The 19,629-nt window shown below is 31.0% G+C and overlaps 1 protein-coding gene across 1 annotated transcript in view; it reads right to left on the bottom strand.

Moving 5' to 3' along the window:
* Positions 1–4,892: 4,892 nt before the first annotated feature.
* LOC138698393 (calmodulin-like) overlaps positions 4,893–19,629 on the bottom strand; it is an 891,422-nt gene continuing 876,685 nt past the window's right edge. The window contains exon 8 of the mRNA XM_069824269.1: positions 4,893–18,853. Within this exon, the coding sequence (XP_069680370.1) occupies positions 18,822–18,853 (32 nt within the window). The 3' untranslated portion in view covers positions 4,893–18,821. The remainder of the gene's footprint in view (positions 18,854–19,629) is intronic.

Genomic DNA, 19,629 nt, shown 5'->3' with positions numbered 1-19,629 from the left:
TTTTCCTGATCAGTAGACAATGATATTGGCATAGTAGATTGGCACCTGTCCATTGAGAGTGAAATTAAAGCTTCTGGCTTTGGTATGTCAGTAGAGTACACTGTGATTGGAATCCTGAACTGCATTAAACAGTGCTCTGTTCAGTTTGTCAACATGCCTAGAAGGATCATCAGCATGTTTACTTGTGCAAGCATCGTTACTTTGTGACAGAAAGTGTTGTCGGTATGGGAAGTTTGCATACATCATAGCAACGTCGTTAGAACATGTCAAAGATATCGTGTTATTCAAAATGTCCAAGACATGCCTCACAGAGGTCGCCCTCGGTCAACAACAGCAGCTGAAGACTGATATCTACGAATTATGGCTCGTAGAAACAGAAAGGACAATGACACGGAACTGCACAATGCCTTCCGGGAGGCAACTGTGACGGCTCTGTCGACCCAAATTGTAAGAACGGACTTCACAAAGACAATTTAGCCTCCAGACGTCCTACACGAACACCACTACCACAACCTCAGCACCGTGACTTCAGGAACAGATGGGCAAGAGAACACATGCAATGGGACCTGAATCAATGGCGTAAGGTCCTCTTTACCAATGAGTGCGGGATTTGTCTCACGCCTGACAATCGTCATAGGAGAGTGTGGGAAGAACAAGGTACCAATTCATGACTCAGGCATACTATCCATCGGATCCAGCAGGAAGGTGGATCAGTGATGTTTTAGGCAGGCATCATGTACAGACATTGGACGCCACTCGTCGACGTCGAGATTACTTTGAGAGCTGCACAGTACCGGGACAGGATTCTCCAGTCCATTGTTTAGCCCTACAGCCAATATTTAGGCGATGGGTTTGTATTCCAAGATGACAACGCGCGAGTGCACCGCATCCATCTTGTCAGTACCTTCCTCCAAGAGGCTGGCATACAAAGAATGGAATGGCCTTCGATGTCACCAAACATGAATCCGATTGAACATGCTTGGGACATGTTGAAACATGCAGTACGACGCCACAGAACCCACCTCTCACCATACAAGCCCTCAGGAGAGCCACTGTAGAAGAGTGGTACTTGCTTGACCAACAATGCCTCGACCATCTTGTGGACGGCAGGCTGAGGAGGATTCAAGCATGCTCCAACATAAGGGGTGGAGTAACATGATATTAGAGTCCTCCAGAAGAGGTTTTTGATTTCGACGATTAGCACAGAAACACTTTCCAGCTAATTTCCTTTGCTTTCATTACTTGTTTGTGCAGTAAAATTTGTGGTTTGTTTTCATAAGGTGTGTCAATTGTGATCCACACACTTTCACCAAAATTGAGATGGTGCAGAACTTGTTTTGAACAAAAATCCAGGTGGTTCAAAACTTTTTTTGAGTAGTGTAGTCTTTTTAATGGACAACATAGCTAATGTGGTCAGTCTCTCTTCTCTCATTGTATTTCTAAGATAGGATTTTACTCTTTCCAAACACGAAAAGCAACGTTCTGGTTCGAAAGTTGTCATTGGTATAGTGATAGCTATGCATAATAGTTTCACAACTTCTCAAAACGAGGCCTGCAAGTTCTCAGATAGAAGAAACTGCAAGAGCTTGACTGCGTCACTGATATTTCTGAATTCTTGTCCCTGATACAACACAGTGAGTTCCGTTTTTAGTTGTCTTTGTCGAACATTGGAAAAAGCTTCAAACAGGCATTTAGGTCATTTTCAGGAAATGAGCTTTTGTAGCATTCAAATTTTTCTTGATACAGAAGAGAAGATACTATCAGATAATCTATGAACTGGAATTGGATGTTAGCTTGTATGACAATGAGGTCACACACTTCCTTGGCTCCCGCAACCCTTGTCTGAATCCCTTCGACCTTATGACGCTTCTAGGGTTTTCATTTTCACAGTTCTCACTGCTCAACTGTGCATTGTTCTGTACTGTCTATATGGCATTAACAAAGCTTGATATGCAGATGTGAACCTTAGAAACATCTAACTGGCGATGTTGTAGTTGGTTGTATAATATCTCTATATGAGGCATCAATAATTGAAAAAAACTGAGTCAGAAATTGCATTCAGGATCTTCAAGCACCACAGTGCTTGCCTCATTTATTGTGATGTTGTTAGGTGTTTCAGATTCCATTATGTTTATTATAGAAATGGCTCCATCTTCCCATGAACAACATATACTGTTCTTATTTTAAAATTCCATCTTGTTGCTCCAGCTGATGGAATTCTCTTTGAAACACATGAATCTAATACAGACTGTCTATGTGGGGGTCGAGAGAAGAAAGCAGGGATACTGGATAAATTAGCAAAAAATATGCGAGCCTTTGTATGTTGGTTAGCGGCTCTTTCCATTATGAGATTCAACTGATGGGCATAACAATGCACAAAATATGCTTATTTGTAACAACCTCTAACTTTTGCTTGTACCGCATTTAATACACTACGCATCACAGCTGCTCCTTCGTTCTCTGTCCAATAAGCTTGTCTTTCTTTTGCTTTAAAGTTGTTTCTAGCTGTGAAAGTATGCACTCTGATATTGCATTTGCATCTTGGTTGGGTTAAAGAAACCCCAGAACTTCTCCGCGGCTTTTCTCTCTTTGTTACAATATCGAACTACAATCACAAGCTGAAATCTTTTAGATATATCTGTGGTCTCATCAGCAAGAACAGAGACAAATTCGGCTTCCTCAATCTCTGCTAAAAGTTCCTCTCTGAATACATCCAATACATTCCAGTAGCTCATTTTGAATACTCTTTGATAGGTCTTTAAATAGCGAAGAGCTCTCCAAATGGCACTTGAACATCGAATCTATTTCACTTGTATATTTCACCATATTAAGGAATAATCTTTGCTTGTCAGACCCTATCTTTTCATTATGCCCTCGTAATGCTAACTCGTTGGTTCCACAGAACTTGATACAGTCAATAATTCTAGACAACACTTCTCTGTTTTTTCTCACGCCGTTGTTATGATGTTCAATAGCTTGTTTATGAGCTGAACTTAAACTCTCCTGAATATTCACTCTTCCCAACATAGCCAAGTTCAAAATGTTATTTATATGTTTCGCCGAATTTGCATGTTTATTAATCTTTTCATTTAGTTTCCTAAGGTTTGTTATGCCTTTCTGAGTCTAGCTAGAATCGCCACCAAACAAAAGACATGGCAAACAGAACAGCACATTTTTAATATCACAGCCTGTCAACCACACAAACTTCTTATACACATCACAATTAAACCTCCTCATATATTCTTTTTGTCGGCTTGTCAAACACTGTTTTATATCTAGCACAGATGTAGATCTTCCACGACACTTAATTTCACATTTCTCCTGAAATGTTAAGGTACTGAACTGAATAGACTGTAAATATTGTACAGAGTTAAACATTGTTGCTCACAACATTAAAGAAAATGTACCTATTTAAAACTGTGTGCTATTGATAAACTGCTGTAAATTTTGCAGCGCCTGGTGACTCTGAATTCATGGCAAGTGGAAGCAGGGGAGGGGTGAAACTAACGAGCAAAGCATCCGAGACGAGACTGGCAGCTACAGGAGAGGAAGTGGCTTCACCATAGTTCTTGTGTCTGGTTTCACTCTGACAGCACAAGGGGAGAAAGTAATTTCACTAACAATTGCGTGCATGTCGATGAGGGCGAAATTAAAAAAAATTCGAGCAGCAAAATAGAGACTGTATAATAAATGTATTAAGCAACACAAAAAGAGAAAATGAGCCACAAATGTCTGGGGGTGCTGCAGCTACACAGCCATTATTATATCATTTTAACCCCAACAGAAAACTCATTTCTTGAATTTTCGTTACATTACATGCTTCATGTTTACTTTTAATCCAATTAATTCTTTGTATTCACCTTCTTAATATTTTCGTAAGTACATACTGACAATAACATCACACTCAGTGGTGCTGACTGAAAAAATACTGGGCAATCAAGAATGTTAGGTTACTGGTGCTTAACTTAATTATTTTTGGCTAATATGCATCTTCTCTGCTTATTCCATCCAATAAAGTCATTAAAAGAAAGGACTACCGAGATCATCAGTGTGATGACTTTGATATGCAAGTGCGTTGAAGGAAAAATAACAAATTACAATTTATGCTAAGTGAATATTAATCGATATTTCAGACTATTATACGAAGTGAATACTGACTGATATTTCAGACAGTTATGCGAAGTGAATACTGATCGATATTTCAGACAATTATGCAAAGTGAATACTGATCGATATTTTAGACAATTATGCGAAGTGAATATTAACGGATATTTCAGACAATTATACGCGATATTTCAGACAATTATACGAAGTGAATATTGAGCGATATTTCAGACAATTATGCGTGATCAATATTTCAGAAATTTTTACTCAGCTTACATAAAAATACTGTTTCAGAACATAACAATAAACACTACTCATTTAACAACAGTAAAATAATGTAAGGTAATTTCTAGTGTTGCCCTCTGGATTGCTAAAAATATCTTAATAAAATGGAATAAATAAATAATGAATGGTGACACTAGTATCAGGCTTACTGTACCTCAATGTGTTCATTTAATATTTCCTTGTTTATACAGGCTCCATCTTTTAAACTGGGGCAAGACTCCATTTTTACTATAATTGGAGAGCAAAGATCCCGGTGTATTAATATTGGGAGGGAGCTGCCCTTCCTCACAAAGTCGGCGATATTGATCATACTTCTTTAATCACCGCTATAATATACTCCGGTGTTCTTATGCAATATTTTATATCCGTAATGTGTAATATTTCAATTTGATCAATAATTATGCAGTCCACTTGCCAATATTCACACTTCTCTCGCTATGAAAAAACCCTGGAACCCATACTGTTGATATTGTTTGAATCCTGAACCAAATAAGGAACAACAATGAAAGTTTTAGTTCCCATTTTTAGAAAATGGTTATATTTTACTTCCTTTGGAACATTCGTCTATTACAATGTACTTCACAGAATATTCTCATTTCAAAAGGAATCTCTATCACAACATTACAAGATATATGCTCTGTGTATATATATGTTCTATATTTATGTTTCATGGTTCAACAAAACATTCTTGACATTTACAAAACATACTTTTTTGTCTGTATTTCTTTTCCTTTATTTTATTAATTTTTTTGTTTGTATCAACAATGTCGCATACACATAATAACACTGATGTATATTTATGATTAATATTATGATATTAGTGATGAATTTTTAGTTTTCATTTTAGGCTAATATTTTAAAACATTTAATTTTACGTGTTTACAAACTACGTTAAAAGCAACATTTGTATCTTTTAAAATTTTCATATACAAACAATTTTTTAGATTTTCATTTTTAATAAGATTATGAATTTTTTTATTATAATTTGACCTTTAATGTAATGCAGACGTCCACATGTACACTTGTTTCTATGTATGTTCAATAGCATCTAACATTACAGCAGCAGCATAATAAGCATCAAGGAAAAACTTGTTCAAACGTAACATACGTTTGCTAATCATCCTAACGAACACTTTTAAATGTTGATTTAAAAAAGAGAATAAGGGACCAGCCCATGTCTTGCTTGCAGTTTATAGTCTACAAAAATGGTACATTCTATTTATACTATAATAGGCCATTATTTAAAAATAAAATAGAGTTACTTTCGAAGTAATGGGTCAGAGAAAGTTGTGCATATAGTAGAAAAATTATTTTTGGAAGGAACTTTTTTTTTTGCTGTTTTTAAGAAATAGATAAAACTTATTAATTGACACAAAAGTAGGGCTGTGCGAATCCAACACCTGCCATTTCATTTCCTGGTATTTATTCCGTTTACAGGACAGTTACATTCTTAAAAAAATGTAACATAATATATTTAATACTAAAATGAAAAGAGGGATAAAGATTATCAAAACTGAAATGTGACTTAGGATGCTGGGCTGGTTCTTTACAATCAAAGTGCAATTGTTCATTAAATTATAATTTTCATTATGAGAGAGCTATCATTTCAAAGTAATTTTCATATTAAAAAGTCATCAGTATTGTACTGTTAAACTGAAACCATGTAAGGACTCTCGCAAATATTTCCAGAAAATAACACTCATAACTCAGAAATATATTTCAAATGAAAACAAACTTATAACTGTATTAGACTAGGTCTACAAGAAAATTAATGAAGTATTTATGAAGTTCTATGTGTGAAATAACTCATTATAACAATTGGTTTTTAAGTCAAAATATCTTAATGTGGCCATAAATTTTAAAGTATCTATTCAGTCATTTTGTTTCAAAATTGATTCTTTAAACATCATCATTTCCTACAAGCATTCATATTTCAACAATAATAAGTTATGGTTAGACTTCGAAGTTGAGGCACATAAACTCTGAAGTTAGGCTACGTGCACACAAGATAAAGCAGTGTTCACAGAGCAGCTGGCTAGGTGATCGTCTTCCAACATGCATACACCATATCAGTTGGAAATTTCCAATATAGGCCGAGCAGATAAATAAATAAATAAATAAATAAATAAATAAATAAATAAATAAATAAATAAATAATTAAATAATTAAACTTTTGCCTGAAGGACAAATGTAAATATTATGTTGGCCAGAATATAATGTATTATCGTCTCTCAGATGTAGAAAGGTAACATTTTCTTGGACCTATCAAGAGTTATACAGTGCATTGTCGTTTAAAAAGATAATTTTTTAACTGTTTTTAATGATGATGATGATGATGATGATGATGATGATGATGATGATGATAATAATAATAATAATAATAATAATAATAATAATAATAATAATAATAACAGAACATACAACATTTGTAATTAAAAGAAACGACATAAATAAATTGTAAAGTATAAATCACAGAAATAAATTTGTCTTAAAATAATAACATTACCGGTACTATAAAAGACACAATATTCAGATAAACATTTAGAAAACAATATTATATTCTGTTTGCTATAAATCTAACTCCCGTATGAGTAAAATTCGTGTTCGGAGGGAAAATTGAGCATATAGTACATATAGCTTAATAAATTGTTATGAAGAAAGAAAGATAATATTATCCTACATTTAAAATGAAAACATATCAAATACTGTACTGTATTTAGTAAGAATTTAATATGAGTAAAGAGTCAGAATCAAAGTTTTGTAGGTTAATTTGATAATAAAATAGAGTAAACATTGAATCAAATGAATTATTATAAAGTATCACCAAATCACAAGATATTTATTTAAAATATATCAGCCAAATATATTTTGATACTAATTTCAATTATGTATTCTAAATATCTCTTTCATTTTTAATTTTAATTCATAGCCTACATGCTATAATTTTTTAATAATTTATTTGTATTTTAATATCATGCCGTATTTCTTTTTGCCACCATTTTTGATGCATTTTGCCTCCTCTTCTACGGTTTTATTTTATTTTATTGTCTTGTGGAAGAAAGTTAATAACGTATATTAAAAAATTGTTTCAATTGCATTTCATTTTCGACATCACAATGACTTTACGTTATTCCAAATGTCCCAGCTTCAGTGCTAGTACGTATGAAACCTTCAACATCAACCTTACCTACAAAGACAGCACAGTAGATAGAAGGTTGAAAAAGTAAACAAGCCCTAACCTGTTCCCCACCTCCACCCAATACTCTGCTATTAGTTAACCTGTATTGCTCTGACTGGGACCTCAACTTCGAAGTTTAGTTATTGTATGAAAAGATTCTTCAGCAGAAGTTCAGAAAATTTTTGTTAAACAAATAGTATTAGCTAGTGGGTGGTACAGTCTTTGAGGTTTTGCTGCATTTCTTTAATATATATGTCTAAAATAAATATAATTGTCATTTATAAAATATATTTCACCTATTTGATTGAACATTTTAAATGTGTACTTTGAACCAACGCATTATATAAAGAAACTTCATGTGGAATTCTTTAACACTCCATCACTGGGAATATATTATTTTCTCTGGCTCATTATTCTTGCATCAGAGAACATATATTCATCTAGAACAAATAGGAATTGGGTTTAATCAGTGGCTGTTCTTGGAACGTTAATGACAGAGAGTAACTATGCCAATCTTTATCTTGGATACACACAAACTTCCATTACGATAAACTCGAATTTTTATATTTCATAACTCTGAATGAAATATGCTTTGAAGAAATATCTCTTAATCACTGTTTCTTGGGACTTTGCATTATCCATTTATTGAATCCACCACCACAATATAATAATACTAAATACAGAATTTATGAATTTGATAAAGTTTTTAAATATTAATTTATATTTTTCACCACTACCACCGCTATAATAATAATAATAATAATAATAATAATAATAATAATAATAATAATAATAATAATAATAATATTGTTATTATTATTATTATTATTATTATTATCATCATCATCATCATCATCAACAACATTAGTTGATATGGAAACTGACAGAAGAATTGAAGGGTCTAGGGAAAAAAACAGGTAAGTCACTTTTTCCATGAAACCCATTTTCTTCGCTGAAACAGTTGACCTATCTACTTCTTTTCCTGTACACCAAAAATTTGAAGGCAAATAAACCCATGACTAATCTGTTTCTTTTCCTGTTTCATACCACTAAACGATAGTCTTTTCCTTAGAGAATCTAATGGCACCTCAAACTCCATCTCGACATAAAAGTGACTTACCTGGTTTTTTCCCTTGACCCTTCAATTATTAATACAATAAAAAATCTATATAAGAACGCTGTATCTAAAGCGAAAATAGAAAAATCTAGGTCAGGAGAAATTAGAGTAACATGTAGCATGTCACCTACATTATTTAAGATATATGTTCAGAATACCTGTTGGAAATGAATCAATAAATATGGTGTATGTTGTATACATTATTGTTTGCAGACGATCAGGTGGTAATTGCACAAAATATGAAGACATGGAAATTATATTTCGGAAATTGTTAGAAGAATACGATAAATGGGGTTTGAAAGTAAATCTAGAAAAAACATTTTATATGGGATGTGGAATAAAAACTGAGGATTAAATATTAGAAGATCAGAAAGGTTGTATTAAAAGCTGTGAAGAATAGATAAAGAAAATAGACAAGAAACTGATATTAGGAAATGAATTACTAAAGGCAGAACAGTAACAGCAATGTTGAATCGTATTTTATGGGACAGACATATAATAAGGGATAATAAATTGCAAATATATAATTCAATAGTCAAAAGTACTGTTACATATGGTGCTGAAACATGGAAACTTAATAAAAAGTTAGCATCAAAACTCGTGACAATAGAAATGGATTTTTTAAGAAGATCAGCGAGACATTCAAAATTAGACATACATTTATACGAGAGGAAGTGAACATTCAACATTCTGTCTTGGATTATGTGAGATATAAGCAGTTAACCTGGTATGAGTATGTGAGAAGAATGCCAGAAGAAAGATTACCTGAAATAGTGTTGGAATGGTGTCCGCCTGGGAGAAGAAGGAAAGGCAGACCTCGAAATTCATGGTTACAAGAGATCAGAACAGGGATGAGAGACTGCAGACTGAACGACGTGGATTGGATAGACAGAGAAGAGTGGAGAACAAGAATAAGACTTTAAGACTTTAGGCACAGAAAGATGTGTAAACATTAGAAATCTGAATATAAATAAAAATTATTATTATTATTATTATTATTATTATTATTATTATTATTATTATTATTATTATTATTATTATCACTGGTATATTTAAGTTTTTATTATAGGTATGTATATATTGTAGCAAATTATATTTTATTCTCGTTTTTGTAAGGAGCTTCGAATATAGAAAATATCTGTAGGATGTAAAACAGTGAAATAACCAGTCTTTCTTATCATAAAAACATTGTGTCCTTTGGAAAGAAATTGATATACGATAAAATTACTACTAATTGTTTAATAAATTATTCTGGCATAATTATTGATAATTTCTAGATTTTTCCGTCATTTAGATGAAATGACAATAAGAAATAGAGTAACTTAGAAAGACAAATTTTGAATGCAGAGTTGGAAATAAACTGATACTATTCACTTATAATATGTAGCAATTAGACTACTTTTTCATTATTAATCTGTTGCACAGAACACGTTGAAATGTAAAAAATATAAGCTAGGTACATTATACAGTAAATGAAGTCATTTCAGAATTATGATATAAGCGCCATATCTCTCCTTTCCGACTTTGGTTTCTTCATACTATTCGTAGAAGGAGAAAGAAGAAAGGGGGTGGCACTTATACTTCGTTCCTAACGTGACTAATTTCATGGAAAAACACCTCAATTTTAATACGATCACTTGTCAATGTAATTTTTATATACATAAATGCATAGATATAGTAAACATCTACTTGAGTTCAGAAGTGAATAGTTTTGGGTGTCTGGGTATAATTATCGATACGGTACTTAAATCATCAATTATAACAATTAATGTTTGTAATAGAATTTTGAATTTAGTTCCTGACACATTGTTCTATTGGCATTCATTAAACATATGATTGACGAGGCCATGATTTGTAAAAATCTTTATGGTAAATAAATTACTATTACTATAATTTCGGTATGGTATCTACTGAATAAATAAAACAAAATTCATCATACATTATTTCAAACAAATAAATATAAACACAAAATAGAAAGAGAAACATACCGGTAAGCAGAATTACAGACATTAGCTTCATATGATTCTTACGATTGATATAACAATCATTAAAATTTCAGTTCAATATATATTAAAACTAATATTTCATTACAGTTAATTGGCAGAATTAAAACTACTTCAATAAAAGAAATATTACATTACATATCGTATGTAATGAGAACTGTCATTCAGAAAAGTTCATAATAGTAGGTCTGCACAAAAATTGATATATTTTATGTAACTTTGGTTTGTTAAATTTGAATTAAAATTTGGTTGTGACAGTTTCGTAATACGTACATATGAAGTAAAATAAATGAAAATAATACATTTAAGGCAGTGTTAAAATATAAAAAATCACACAGATTGTGTAATTTTCATTGTGAAGGTGGATAAAAATATCGACTTCTATTTTTGTCTTCAATTGCATTGTTCATTCAGTTTATTTTAATATCAGTGTCCATAACTATTTGAATGAAACTGTTTATACAACTTAATTATATCTGAGCAGCAAAGAAATCGTATTTATGCGATAAAAATTCACATAGAAATGCCACTCTCAGTAGTATCACAGTTGCATTCAAAAGAGAAATTGTTCACATCCAAGATATAGATTTTTGTAATGGCAAAATATGACAAGATTGTATAAAGTCAGTGTTAAGAATACAGAAATCTTAAGGTTGGCTGTTGTACAATATTTGTCATTATTCGCTGTTATTTGCTGTTCTAACTAGGATGAACACTTACTGAATAATACAAACGAGTTTTTAACTTGCACAGGTAGATATTCTACGTAGATGGGAATTGCAGATAAACTAACTTGCAAAAGAAGCTCGTGGGTAACTAATAGTAAAGTTCTTAAATGAATCTCATACCACTCTCAGAAAGACACACTGAGTGCATAATAATTATTACGTGTCTTTTTATATAGTTTGCAGTACATTCAAACCCGTATTCAATTTTAAAAGATCGCTTTTGGGTGCAATTGTGCCTCAATCAAAGGTGCATTCTATGATAAAAGAAAGCAGGCTTTCCCACGTTAAATAAGCACCATCTTCCTTTGGACCTGATATTGCATCAATAATGATCAAAACCCTGAAGCTTCACAATGGATCGTGCTTAGAACCCATGAAGTTCTCTCGTAATTAATAGCATCAAGCTACCGTACCTCAATTAGTGTTGTACTGGTATGCATCTACACACAAATACGGTTGTTGTAATGACTACACATTTATTTCACACCATGATTAGATTTTAATTCTTGCAAGAACTTCAGATTATGAGAGTATTCTGTTGCTTACACTTTAAGATTGAAGTATTTCATGGGTTCAATAGTGCGATCTCGGAAAACCATGCTTATTTTACCTATATTAATATCTGCTTAATTCGAACAATAATGGTAAAGTACTGTTCAATTTTCCCAGTTCTAAAAAATAATTTCGAAATATGCTTTTCTCAATTATTTTCTCAAAAAACTCTCTTTGACACAAATCTTCAACACATGCTGAACACACATGCCAGTAGTTAGACAAACTAACCACTCATACACGATACGACACAACTTAGAACATTCATTTTTCTCACACAAATACAATACCAACAATCTTTCTCTAGTCTATATAATCTTCTTTTGCACTCAAGTAAGCTCTTTGTGGCTCACAAAGCCCTACTCCTCCGATACTTCATTACGTCCATCTTAATTTGGCTCTGGACATTACAAAATTCACTTCTATTTACAATACTTGAAATTTTATTTGTATAATGTAATCAGATGAAGCCATTTCAGTTTCTACCTCATCAATATACTAGGTCCATATATATTTGTTTCTTTTGGCAGAATGTAGGAAAAAAATATTTAGTGCACCAAAAGAGAAACCACAGTCACAAACGAAATCTTTTTAAAGAAGAAAACATACGGTAATTCTCTATCATGTTGCTGATATCATTTTAACAGAGGAGGGTGGCAGGGAAACATGAATCGAGATTGATTTTTGGCATATGGGAGGGAACGTATAGGAGTCAGTACAGTATATTTTAAGTTCTTTCAGCAAACTAAATCCTTCACAGACTTGTGGCTACTATTCCAAAAAAAAAGTAGTACTTTAAATATAATGTTGTTCAGTAGTTCTCATAGACACAAATAAAATTACATTAATGAAATAGGTCTAAAGTTAAAGTAGATTACATTAAGTTAAACTAATAAAATAATTTTTTAACTGCTGAACTGTAGTTGATCACGAGGGCCCAGAATACAAATGAAATGTGCAACAATTATATAGTTTAAACAATGAATTTAATAATTATAATAATAAATTAAGATATGATATACGAGTACTGTATAAAATTTTACATTTCTGAAAAAAAGAGATGGAATATCATCAAATGTTACGTTAACAAGAATAGTTCAAAATATTGATTTGAAAAGCATAAATGGTGGTGAAGAATCCCTAAGCTTCTAACTTTAAATGAAAGAATAACTTCCCATTTCATTAAAGAATAATAATTATTATAACTTTAATAACAGGGCCAGGTAAGTTCCTAGACTTCATACTACTAAAATTTGAAAACATCTCTTATTTTATTTATATCTTAAGTTGGAAAAATTTGACATTTTTTAACTTCCTATAGTATATTTTGAACTTCAATCTCTTTAAAGCAAAAAAAATGTAACTAAACATTAAGATGATCTTCTGTAGTACTGGTACCAGTATTATATGAAATGACAAGAATGAAATTATTTTCTGAAAAATAAAATACAATTTGTTTGAAATCTAAGTAACAGCAAAATTGAAATAAATTAATTCTTTTAATAAAAGAACCGAGTTCTTACAGCACCGAAACGGGATGAGGGAAGGTAAAATAATTTTTTAACTTCTAGGTTACCGGTATGTGAATGGGAAGTAGGCCTTCTTATTATTAAAAAGCTAAAAATATCTTAACATATCATTTCATTTTAAAACTGAAATGCACGAAATTTAAATTCATAAATGATAAAAACGATACAGTTGATAATAAAATTATTAATTACTTATTCTCAATTTTCAGAGTAATATTAAGACTGCATGTCAATTCTGATACACTAAATAATTCCCTTCCTTACAAATAGCCAACAAGGCCTGCATATTGTAATATACAAATTCTTCTGTGCTAACTATAATAAAGTGAAGTTCTTGCAAAGCATATACAGCCAGACTAGCTGCGCAGTGTCTTGTCATAATTAGTCACAGTTTGGAGAATCATTAGAACATCTACAAGGAAATTTTTTTCAGAATTATGTACATAGTATATATCATAATATTCACCTTAAAACGAGTTTTATATTATACGTACTTAGAGAAAGCTCGAAATGTAATTAGTCTCATAAATAACACCTACTGATAGAAAATAATATTGCATTATCAAAAATAATGCAGTCCATTAATTCTACCAAGATAAAGCTAAAATTAAACTTAAAGTTCACGAATATTGTTTTTACAGTGGTTAAAACGAAAGATCTAATTAATATTTACGAAACAAATTTATAATTGGTAATATAATCACCAGAGTGTCTAAACTCTAATCATTACAAATATGGAGTTAATCATATAATAAATCACATTTTTAAAGATTAAAGTAGTCTGGTTTGTTCTTCAGCCATTTTAATATGTAGAAAATATATTACTCTCAATGGTGTTTTTGGAAAAATCCCGATATTTCTGCTGACAATCTATATCTAGTTAGCCTAACCATTCCAGAGCTAGCTGACTTACCAATGGAATTGCACTCAGTTAGGCCTACTACTAAACTCAAATAAGAAATCAAAGCTTTCTGTTTATTAAGTTTCTAATAAATAAATAAATATATGTTTTTGAGAACATTAAAAATTTTTAGATATCTTCAGTGGCATACTAGTTGAAGTTTTATAATGATACCAATAACTAAATTATTCTTGCACACTTTTTAAAGTTTGCACTTTTGTTTTGTTACTGGTACTTTTATACAGTTACTAGTATTAGTAAATATGGTGTTAACCTGAGAATATTCAATTATGTACTGTTAGGGTTACTTAGATAAGAAAATATGGTATTTTATAGGCTCACGGTGTAATTTTGAAACGTGAGTTAAAACTACACTAGAATGCTACTGAAGATATCAATGAAACTTTAGAAACTGTATAATTTACAGTAACAAACTGATGAAGAAATTTAAATTGATACACAGAATCATTTACATATGTTTATTAAAAGAAATAAATCGAATAAATAAAATAATTATTTCAGAATTTCTTTGTTAAGCAAGATTAGTGAAATACATCTTATTCAGAAAGAAGTATAGGATGACTTATGTGATATTTATTTCATCTAATGTTATGACAATTAAAGACAAAGTCACAATATTTTGGATGGAATTCTTCGGCATATTTAATTTGGATGGAACTTAAATAATTAAACCGGAAGTTTGAACTTCCTGTATCAGTACCAGTAGTATTTGCTTATGGCTATACCTGTTTTGCGAGAACTGTACTTTCATATTACAATACTCTATAACCACTAAACTAAACCATTTTTATTGTAATTGAACATACATTATGATTTGATCGACTTGTCTAAATATTGCAGTACATAATTAAATAAGTTAATGAAAACATGCGTATTGAATATGGGGGAAGAAGAATGAAGTGCGATGACTTATTTGGAAAATGACCACATTCTAAGTAAAAAAACTGAAGCTTAGGCCTAACTCATAAAAAACGGAAGACTTCAGTCACAAATTGTTTTCACTATTAAGATCTTATATTTACAGTATTTCATTAAACGTAGTTATATGAAATCTATAAAATAATAATTTTGTATACTATTATTTCAAAACATTAATTTTTTTAAGAATTATTCCTTTTAACGCTTGCTTTTTTGTCGCCAGACGTTTCAGAATATCTTAAAACTTAAAGCCTCACCCATCAGCATTTTAACAAAACAGCCTGCAGTGTTTTGTCCTTTTATATTTTTGTGATAAATATATTTACCTACATGGGAAATGATACAGTGACTATGAAGCGTCACAAGTACTGCATTATAGATTAAATGAAAACATTAGTTCAAATTGTGGAATTTTAAGGAGTGAAAAGATTTAAGAAGGAATTTTTGCATTGGCAACAGCAATATAGGTTATTACATTTGTATAGCTGTTAAACTTCCTTCTCAAAATATATGGGAGTCACTAACTAGGTGAGCAGCTAATAATACTTCAACACTGCACACACATACACGCAAATTTTTGTGGAAATAGTCCACATTTTGTAGATAAATGTATAAGGGTTGTGTTTTGAAGTCTATAAGTAAACATTACTATCACTCAGTTACTATTATTGCTGAAGTTAGGTAGCCTACTATACTGTATGCAGATGCACCGTTTCTTTGTACCTTGTTGAAATATCCATTTTACTGCTCTACAGTAAGTACTAGTAACATTCAGTCTGTCTGCTGGTCAAGAGAAACTGCGTTATCATTTTAAGGATGAGAAATGTGTATTTGACAAGGCTTTAAAAGGAATAAACGAATTTCAACGTAAATTGAAGTTTAATATATTTACTTGTCAGTCAGTTTATAAAAAAGGTTTATGTTGAAAGACATCGTTTTATTTCCAAGGGATGGAAGGAAAAAAAGCAAGAAACTGAAAGGACAACATTCAAATGTTTTTGTTACAAAAAAAAAAGTACAAGATTATTTGATGCAATATTTATGTAAATTTTAACGATATTTATGGAATATATTATGACAAATCTGCTTGAAATTTTTAATTTGTTGTGGTTTTCTACAGATGGGCATAAAACATTGTACTGTACTGGCTATTAAGAAAAGTAATATTACTGAAGAAAATAATTAGTATTTAAGGTGAAAGTTTTTACTTGTTAACGAAAATATAAAAATTAAAACAATCCAACATTTCAGTACAATTTGAATCATTTTAAAACAATTTTTCTCTTCTTCGTTACAGACTTATGTCTATCCATCCTTACCAGATGTTAAATTTTGATTTTAAAAATATTCACAAAATGAAAAAAATTTGCTCATTTACATTTTAAAGATTTTTATCTAAGGTTACATTTGTTATGAATTCAGTTATGATAGAAATGTGAAATAAAAATCAGTTAAAATTTAATAATTCGGAAATTTGTAAGATTTTAAGCTTTAAATCATATTTTTAGTACAATAAGAAAATGCACCTGATTAATGAAAAATATCAATGAAATACAGTTAGTGACTGATTGATAACAAAATTAAAGGTTATGAAGTGTTTTAATTTTATATACTGGTACCTACATAATAAATGTGTACATAATATTAAAAAATACAAATATTTGCTTATCTTCACCATGATAATAATATATGTTGGCCTATATTAGATTTAAATAACAAGTCGTAAAGACGTTATAATCATTGTAAATTAATAAAGTTTCAATAAACTAGACTTTATTCTTGAATTATCTGGACTATAAAATAAATAGGAATGTAAATTACGTGTGCAATATGAGTTTGTGTTCATATATTTGACTTAGACACGGTGCATCTGTATCAGAGATTAAGTTCATGCGTAAAAATATAAGGTGATTGGAAATTAAGTGCATTTTATTGTAAACTATAGGTATATAAACATTTAAAAGTTAAGTTACTACCTAATAATAATGTACTTTTGCAGTTCCGTGATTTAGGTTTCGCACAGAAATTAAACTGTACTCTATGACACTCTGGGTCTTAAAATTCTTCAGAATATAAGAATTTAATATAGTATGACTAGGAAGTGAAACTAAATTAAGGATATTATGATAATTTTTCTGTGAGAAATTTATATTAGAACGTAATCGAGGAAAACGTAATTTATATTGCAAATTAGCCATTACTTAATTTATATTCACTTACCATTTTAATAATTGGTAAGTAAACACTGTATTAAAATGAGTATTTAACTTACAATCACCCTTCTTATAAAAAATTTGCATCTGATCAGCTAGCAAGTTGCCGGCGAGAAGACATGTATAGCAGGGGTTTCTCTACATTAGTACGTAACATTTTACAACAAATAATATAATATGTTTGTATGAAACAAACATTGGTGTCTGCAAATATAGAATGTAAAACATCCAAGAATTTATATTCAGTATTATGGTACAGGGGGGAGGTCTCTGTTTTTATACAAGTCTTATAATAAAAATAATTTATCATCTCCTTAAGTGCCTTTAAATAATAACAAAATAGTACTATTTTTCATCCATCAAGGAAATTTTTTTCAAAGTGAAAATTGAGAAAAAACATAAATCGATCAGATGATCGAATTATCTGAAATAATTATATCAAAAAGAATGTGAACAAATATTACAACCATTAGAAATTATAAAAGTTATTTGTTTTCTACCAAATAACGAAGTCCTGTTGAATCCTTTTTCAACAAAACGTTTTAACAAATTCAACAATATTATTGTCTAGCTATCAACAATTATTCCATCATTCACTTTAACGTTAATTATATGTACATAATACCGGTAACTCATAATATGTATGCTATACTTTTGTTTTCTCATTGATTTTTATGTAAATAATGTCGTATTTTCATATTAAAATTATATACTCATTTCATGTATGAAATACATATGTATAAATAAGTAATATATCATCTGTGCATAAGTGATAGTTCAGCCTGTGAATGCATGTATATAATATTGCAATTGTATAAAAACAGCATCTTACTTATCATTCATTATAAGTGCTGTGAGATCGAAATAATACAAAAGATTCTTCTGTGGTAAAGGATTTATTTCATTGTGATTTAAGGAATTTGTGTATAGAAAGGGGAAAGGGTATTATACTTATCGTTATTATTCTTATTTTCATACTCATTAAAATGGCGGTTGTGTTATATAATATATAATGACACGGTACCTTGTTGTTATTATTATGCATAATGCTGAACAAGAAACACAGATGCTGCTTGGCTTATTTCTTGAAATTATTTTTATGTCTGCAGTGTGTTTTCTTCTTCTCACGCAGTCCTGCTGCTTCTGTAGTTGAGACTGAAGTGTCTCCACTCCATCTTCTGGCATTCAGCACAATTCCATTTGTCAAACAACTTAATTCTCCCAGTCAATCCTTCTAATAATCTTCTAAACTTGCATTCAATTAGAAGACGACTAATTCTTTGATGTAAGGATTGTAACAAATTCTGTGAAAATGGAAAACAAACGTTATGTTACATATTCATTGTGAAATTGTTTTACCCTTCAGGCTATACCTACTTTCTTGCATAGATATTTACCTACTGCTTTGGCAGTGATGTTAAGTATTGACTCAAGAGTTCTTTTAGTACCATACTTCTAACAAAAATGCATTGCATCTATTCATCCATAGATAGCAAATATTTCAAGACTGTACAAATTAGTTTCTTTAAAAAATACCTGCATACATACTCATGTTCATGCACAAAAACTTAACTTTTTGTGTCTATAATGTTTTTTTAACACTTTTTAAACTCAGTTTTTAAACATATTATATCCATTCCTAATAAAATCGAGTCCTAGTATCTATTTTGAGACATTACAACACTTATTTCATAAAATCATAGCTTTTAATACTTGAGTGTACCATAAGCAGTAACATGAGCTGCTGCCAGGAAGTCAAAAGGAAGACAGCAATGACGAAGGAAGCTTTTAATAGAAAAAGAAGCATCTTCAGCGACCCTCTGGAAAATGAACTAAGAGATAAGTGAAGTGCTTTGTGTGGAGTGTGGCAGTGTATGAGGTAGAAACATGGACATTATGACGAAGTGAAGAGAAACGGCTAGAAGCACTTGAAATGTGGCTATGGAGAAGAATGGAGCGTGTGAAACGGACAGACAGAATAAGAAACGAAGCTGTGTTGGAAAGAGTGAGTGAAGAAACTGATCAGGAAGAGAAAAAAAATTGGCTGGTCACTGGCTGAGAAGAAACTGCCTACTGAAGG

Source organism: Periplaneta americana, chromosome 1 (assembly GCF_040183065.1).
Source record: "Periplaneta americana isolate PAMFEO1 chromosome 1, P.americana_PAMFEO1_priV1, whole genome shotgun sequence".
NCBI lineage: Eukaryota > Metazoa > Arthropoda > Insecta > Blattodea > Blattidae > Periplaneta > Periplaneta americana.
Note: the sequence above shows the minus strand (reverse complement) of the source record. Positions and strands in the feature narration are given on the sequence as shown.